Source organism: Oryzias latipes, chromosome 17, assembly GCF_053564925.1.
Source record: "Oryzias latipes strain Hd-rR chromosome 17, Olatipes_Hd-rR_3.1".
Lineage (NCBI taxonomy): Eukaryota > Metazoa > Chordata > Actinopteri > Beloniformes > Adrianichthyidae > Oryzias > Oryzias latipes.
Genome location: NC_136253.1, coordinates 27,587,110 through 27,594,027, shown reverse-complemented (window position 1 = coordinate 27,594,027; position 6,918 = coordinate 27,587,110). Strand labels below are relative to the sequence as shown.

The 6,918-nt window shown below is 42.9% G+C and overlaps 1 protein-coding gene across 1 annotated transcript; it reads right to left on the bottom strand.

The window, feature by feature from the left end:
• Nucleotides 1-67: 67 nt before the first annotated feature.
• Nucleotides 68-6,421, bottom strand: map6d1 (MAP6 domain containing 1). Its single transcript, XM_004079205.5, has 3 exons — nucleotides 5,630-6,421; nucleotides 5,056-5,350; nucleotides 68-1,042 (listed from the first exon to the last, which is right to left on the bottom strand). Exons 1-3 carry the CDS (start codon nucleotides 6,088-6,090, stop codon nucleotides 965-967), a joined length of 834 nt encoding a protein of 277 aa, XP_004079253.1. The 5' UTR covers nucleotides 6,091-6,421; the 3' UTR covers nucleotides 68-964.
• Between the last annotated feature and the right edge of the window lie 497 nt (nucleotides 6,422-6,918).

Here is a 6,918-nt window from a genome sequence, read left to right as displayed (position 1 = left end):
AATAATGAACCATGTTTTTCTTAACACCACACTTCAGACAGATTCCCTTGAACTGACTTTAAAAAAATATTTTTTAAGGGATTTTATTTTGGTAAAACAGTTTAAGATTTGAAATTCCATTATGGTTCAAATAAAAGTAGCACATTTTAAGTGGCTCACAGAAGTTAGATGCATTTCCCTAAAACACGAGTAGTTTACAAAATAAATGTTTTTGTCAATTTTTTTAAAGCAGATTTACAGTGAAGTTTCTCAGAATGTAGAAAAAAAACATTTAAATATTTAGAATAATTGTCTATATAAGCAAAAGCCTACAAATAAGGACTTACCTGTTTAAAGTAGTCCCCAATCAAATAATGCCTACTATTTAAAATAATCTATTCAGAAAAGAACCAGATGAAAAATGCTAGAAACCTAGATAATATTTTGTCATTCAAGTCACATTATTATTTGCTCTTTTCCTCTGACATCAACATGTACAAAAAGATCCAACTACATGTCCCCAAAATAGTAATATAACTAAATACTATGAAGGAAATAACTTATTCTCAAGCAAGCATCCACAAACATGAGGAGCATAGTAGCACAGAATTGCAGTCAAACACATCCTTACTCCTTGCTGCATTAAATAAGTACAATAGAAGGAAAAACAAGCAGGCACACAAACACACAACAACCTGGGTTTTTTTGTGCGTTTACAGCTGTAGGAAGAAACATTTTTTTTTTTAAATTGCTTGTTTCATACCTACTAAGTTGCATGCATTTTTGTTTCCATAGTAACATAAATGGGAAAGGGGGGATCTGTCTCAACTTGGGACACAGAGCTGCAGATGCACAGGCTTCACAACAACACATTCTCTTGCATAGATCCTTGTGTTGCAGAACTGACGAGCGCTCTCCTGTCGTTTCCTTAAAATTGAAAGTGACTGAAGTGGAATAGAGGGGGAATGGGGATGGGTTCCAGCTGTCAGATGTTGAAGACCCTTGATCCACTTTGAAACACAGCAGACGGGTTTGGGGGGAGTTTGGTCCTCACCAGATGCTCCTAAACATAAAGGAAGAGACAGATTGAGAGGTGGAGCCGCAGCTCTAGAGGTGGTCAGACAAATGGAAGAGGGCAGCGGCGTGGCGCCGACGCTGGAGCCATTAAACGAGAGGAGACCGGCTGTCGTCATGAAGCATCAACTCTGCTGTCAGAGCCCCAGCAGCCTCGACTGTCTGAACGCTTTCTCCTCTCTGATGCTGATGGAGGTTTTACTTAAAACTCCCGGCAACCTGAATCTCTCTGGGCTGGGAGATCAAACTCTGTTCTGAGCCAGAATCAGTGGAGTGAAAAGACTGACATTCAGCAATCCCAGCGCTCTGTGTTGGAAGAAATTGGGTCTCCATCAACTCCTGCCTATTTTGTCCCACAACTGTGACGTGGTAATTTGTTTTACAAACTGCATATATGACTCAGCAAGTCTCTGATCACATTCGTCTCTGCTCCGTGTATCAGTCAAGTCTGCCTCTCCTCCTAAATTAGAGTGGTGCCAAACAAGACTGCAACCCGATGCAACATTGCCCGTTAGCGGATAATCCATCAAATGATGCACTCTGCTTCCCCCCCGCCCCTACCACTTCCCCTTCCCTCTGCTATAACCCATCTATTTCCCCCACCAAACCTTTTTTCTACCCTTGTCCCGTCGTTCCCCCCTTCCTAATACAATTCTTTCAAACTCTGCCAATTTGGCACCCATCTAGGGAACTGGGAAGCGTGGGAATGGGGATGGGGTCCAAGTGACATAATGGTGACAGAAAACAGAGGGAATGAAGAGAAGATTGGATTTGGGACTCGAATAAAAAAAAAGAGTAAAGACAGATTTATGTAAGATGGAATGAAAGCGATTACAACAGAAGAGGATTTTAGAAACAATCTGGAGGACAACAAGCAAACACTTAGTTTTCCCTTGATTTGCAGTTAAAAATCAGACGAAAAGCTTGTTAGTCAATCATCCAGAAATAAGGACTTTCTTCATCACAGCAAAAGGTTTTCTGAAATAAATAGACAAATGCAAACAGAAGAGCTTGTTTTTTTCCGCGCAGTATGTGGACCACGTAAGACGGAGCAACAGACAAACCACTGGTGGGAGAACTGCTTGCAAGAAAATCCAAACTAAAAAACTGATTTGGTTTGAACATCTGTTCCAGTTTCAGCCCAGCTAGGTAAATTGAGAGATGTGCAGAAAATGAGGTGAAAGGAAAGTGGATTTCTGGATGCATTGTCCCAGCAGGATCATCTAATCCTCTTTATGCAGTCTAAAACCACAGTCAGCTTCATTCCCATCATCGGTGCACCATGCATGCTGTCTCAAATCTCAGGGAGCAGCAGCCTCTGAGCTGAAAAAAAGGCAGGAATTGGTATGAACATGTTTTCTGCTGAGGTTTCTTTATGCACGTGGAAAGGGGCGCCTTCCTCAAGCGGCTTTGTCTTGTTCATCCCAGCGGATGAAGCATCCTGTGTTCATAAATCTGTTTGTGTTCTCAGGCTGGATTCCTGACACACACACTCCCAGCTCTTTCTCTTCACCAGTTGGATGTTGAGCTTAACGGATGCCCCTTTTCTCAGCTCTACAGCCTCTCACCTCACTGGGATGCTTTAAATCAGGCTTTCATCTCTGCCTGTCCTGACTGTCTCCACACACTGCTTTACTAACTGACTACAAACAGAATTAGACCTGAGTGGCAATTTTTCTCCTTTGTCATCACGAGCAGATGGATTTAGTCTCTATGGCTCGTCTGGGACTTCACCGATACATCTTTTAACCAATCAGTGTTGTTAAACTAGCTGAACTGCGGCTGGATTTTACAGAATCCCTTTAAAAAATGAGAAGTCCCTCAAGGTCCAACAGCAGCTGAATGCCATGACCCAGTGTAATGCATGCTGGGGTGTGCAATGTTTAGTCAGACACCTCTGCTGGGGGATGGTGAGTCAGTAATGAGTTGGCAGTGAGCTGGCTGTGGTGGATTATGTGTGATTTGTTCTAAGGTCATCATTTTTTATTTCCTTTTTTTTTTTTTTTGCTCATAATGAAAGATAAAATGCATCAAAGCTGAAAAATGCAATTTTCGCATGTTTGTTGCAATTATTTCTAGTTCCTTGTCTCCTCAGCAGCACGTCTTTTCTTTATGTTCTGTGAATTCTCACCGCAAGTGGGTCAGTGTTATTATTAGAGTCTGTGTCCTGTCATTGACATCTCACTTCGACCTCTGTCATCAGCACACACAACACTGAGGATTGAAACAGCTCAGCAGAGCAGGGCTAATGCAAAGTTATACAAAATGATGAGGACAATGACAGAGGACAACACAATCTACTCCTTTCCCTTTGTTCCTGATTACTTTTAGCTCATTGGAGCAGTGAACGCATCATAGAAACCCAGCACCCACTTCACCTCAAGAAAACCCCAAGTCTGTGTTCATAAACCCTAGGAGCCCCTGCTCCAAAGTTGATGTAAAAGTGAGTCCTAAACTGTAAACAAAATCCCACTCTGATCATCTTTTCATCTATTTTCAAAGTGTTCCAACTTTTCTTTTAATCATAATTTTGCCATTTTTCGCCTAAATTAAAAAAACTGTTGTTTTCTAGGACATAGTTTCTGCAGAGCTGCAGAGTTCATTAGAAATTCGTCTCTGATTAGTAGTGGCCATGACCGTTGACACCTGCCCCCTCTTCCAATTATCTTTTTGTCTACAGCCCCAAACACCATCAACCTAACATTACGGGTGCAACAAAAATGGCGAGCAATGTTGGAGCTATCCATTCGTACACTTTTAGCAAGATGCCAGCTTAGACGAGGAAAAACGAAGATGTACGTGGATCTAGTGGTCTACCAGTAGATACATCAGATTGGAGCGGAGCAGGAAACCTGCGGGTTGCCATTTCAGGTTCTATGCCACAACCACAAGCTTTTTTAAACGGCATTTTTTCATCTGCTCCTTATTCACAACAATTCTAATTAGGAAATACTCAGAAATGCACTTTTAACCTCTTGAGACCTGGCGTCCACACACGAGGACATCACATTGTGGGCTTTATTGCCACTGTAGTCAGCTCTGATTACCTGCAGCCCTGTGACAATAAAATAGAAAAAGGGAAATCAGACAAGAGCTCGGGTCTAAAGAAGCTTAATTTTATATTATATTTTTTAATTTTATATTATATATAAATTATAATATTATGTTTATATTAAATTATAATTATAATTTTATGTATACATACATACATACATACATACATACATACATACATACATACATACATACATACATACATACATACATACATACATACATACATACATACATATGTGTATATATATATTTTTAACATGCTACAAAGACATGTTAAAAACATGATTTTCATTTAAGTGGGTCTTTAAATTGAGAAAAGTTGTGTGTGTGTCAAATTTATGATTTTTAGGCTAATTTTTTCTTCAGACTTTATGAAAATTAGGAATTTTAGCAGTAATTAGAAAATTTTGGGAAATCCCTATTTATTTGTATAAAGGATTAGTATATTTTAAAAGACTAAAAAGTAGGAGAATTAATCCTTCAACTGAACTTTCCATGGGTAGAGGACTGGTACTTTTTGGTTGGTAAAAAGTAGGTTTCTATATCTCACAATATTCTATGATGTGAAATAAATGATCATTAGACATTATTGCAATTCTGACACAAAACAACTTTTGAACAGATGTCAATCTCCCAGCCAAATCTGACTACAGGCTAACTAATTTATGCCTGATTGACCCTGTTTTATTCAGGTCAGAGTACTGAGAGGAGCACCAGCAGTGTTACCTAACTGAGCATGTGGCCTGTTTAAAACAGCTGGGTCACTTTGAGCTGCGGAGGGACAGAATGCTGTCTCACTTTCCTGAGATGCCCCAGCAGCAACACGCCGCCTGGGAGATGAACAAAAAAGACTTTTGGGATGTTTATAGATGTGCTGGTAAAACACGGAAAATGAATGAAACACCTGCTCAAATTCAACTATGTGGAGTCTGAACGTCTCTCTACCTCAGCTTTGCCTGCTCCACTGGACTCCGTCCTCTTGGGCTGGAGGCTGGGGGGACTCTGTGAGCTGCAGACATGTGGGGCAGTGTGCTGGGTGGCAGGATGAGGCTGTGCGCTGGAGGCAAAACCGGACTCCCCCGGATGCACAGCTACAGACCTGCTGCTCTCCCCGCTGTAGGCAGCCTGGTAGCTGGTCTCTCGTGGGATGGGCTCTGTCCCTGGGCTATAATACTGAGTGGGGGGATTTCTCTTTGCACTTTCGGCCGGCTTCACCCCCGGCCACGGCCTGTACTCCTGCCTACGGGGAAAAGTGCAACCAGCGGTCAGGGATACGAACAAAACTCACTTTGATGCACAGACTGACTTACCATAGGACCACACATAAGAAAGTGATGCAACCATATTCAGGGTTTCCGTGACTGAGAGACTTATTGATTACTTCTTCACCCCATTAGGTCTGGGTGAGTCAACCTTCTCTGATCCATGAATAGATCTCATTAAGCATCACAGCAGCAGCTCGGATCTCCACTTTTAGGGGTGGAGAGGACAGTTCCGGTGCTGAAAGTGGAGGTCTTACCTGTAAGAGCTGGTTTTGGTCTCCTGCTCCCCCGGCCTCTGCCCCTTCCCCGGGCTGTCCGAACCACTGTCCGCCCTGCTGGCCCCATTACTAACCCAAGGGAAATTCTCTTTTTTGGGGATCGGCCAGGGTTTGAAATCCTGTTTATACTGAGTGGTGCTGGGGAAAGGCACTCCCGGCCGGTGGTAGTCCTCTCGGGGTTTGTAGCTGGGCTCCCTCCGTGCCCTGAAGGACCCCCGGGTCCCCGAACCGTCCACGGGAGCCCGCGGGGCGCCTCTGGCTCGGAAGTCGTTGGGCGGTGGGCGCTCCGCATCCAAAACCTGTTTGGTCACGGACCGAACCTCCTGCTCGCCGATGTCCGAGTAGTTCTGGATAGTAAGGGGGACGGACAGATCCGATTTGTCGAACTGGTTCCAGAAGCGAGCCAGGCAGCAAACTCTGCTGATGCACGGCCAAGCCATCTTCCCCCCACGAGGGACAAGAAAGAAAGAAAGAAAAACTAGAAAAGAGTGAAGATTACATTCAGAAAAAGTGTAGTCATGTCTGCGTGTCCGTGAAGCGGAGTGTCCACATGTCAGCAGCAGAGGAGTGCCGGCGGAAGATGAGCCGATCCGACTGGGGGGCGGGGGGCGTCGTTGAGCATTCCCTTCACGAGGTCCGTGTGATCCACGGTGCAGAGCAGCACGCAGGACCCACGCGAGTCTGCGTGGGTTTGCAACTCATATGTCTCCACAGAGAAGTGAAGAGGAGCGGCTCTTTCCTCCTGGCCCAAACCGATACCCTGGAGGTTACATAACTGTGATGCAGTGCCAAAACTAAGCCACCATATGTGCTTTAAAGGGCCGCTCCAATGAAAATGGCCTTTTTTTTTAACATGTTTTTGTTGCATTTTTCTCATGATGTAGGACATATGTAAAGAAAAGCATCTGTTGACAGGTGCTTTAATATGACTATGACAGAAATTAGATTTCAATTGATGCCCTACAATATATACAACAAAATATTAGGTTAAGGGAAATTATCATTGTCCTGTTACATGTGTAATATTTTTAATGATTTAGTTCAACAATTTGAGAGCAATGTCTGATGTTTATTTTTTATTCTTTTTGTGTTTTTCAAATGTACCAGTGCCAACTGAAGTTTTTTTTTTTTCTCTTAACACATTTGTTCTTATTTGTTGCAGATTTTTTTCCCATGATTGTCCTGACTGGACATGTGGCCACACAAAAGAATTCCCTAAAAAGAACGATATCCTCTAACAAAATATGAAAGGCTGGTTACAGCACTCA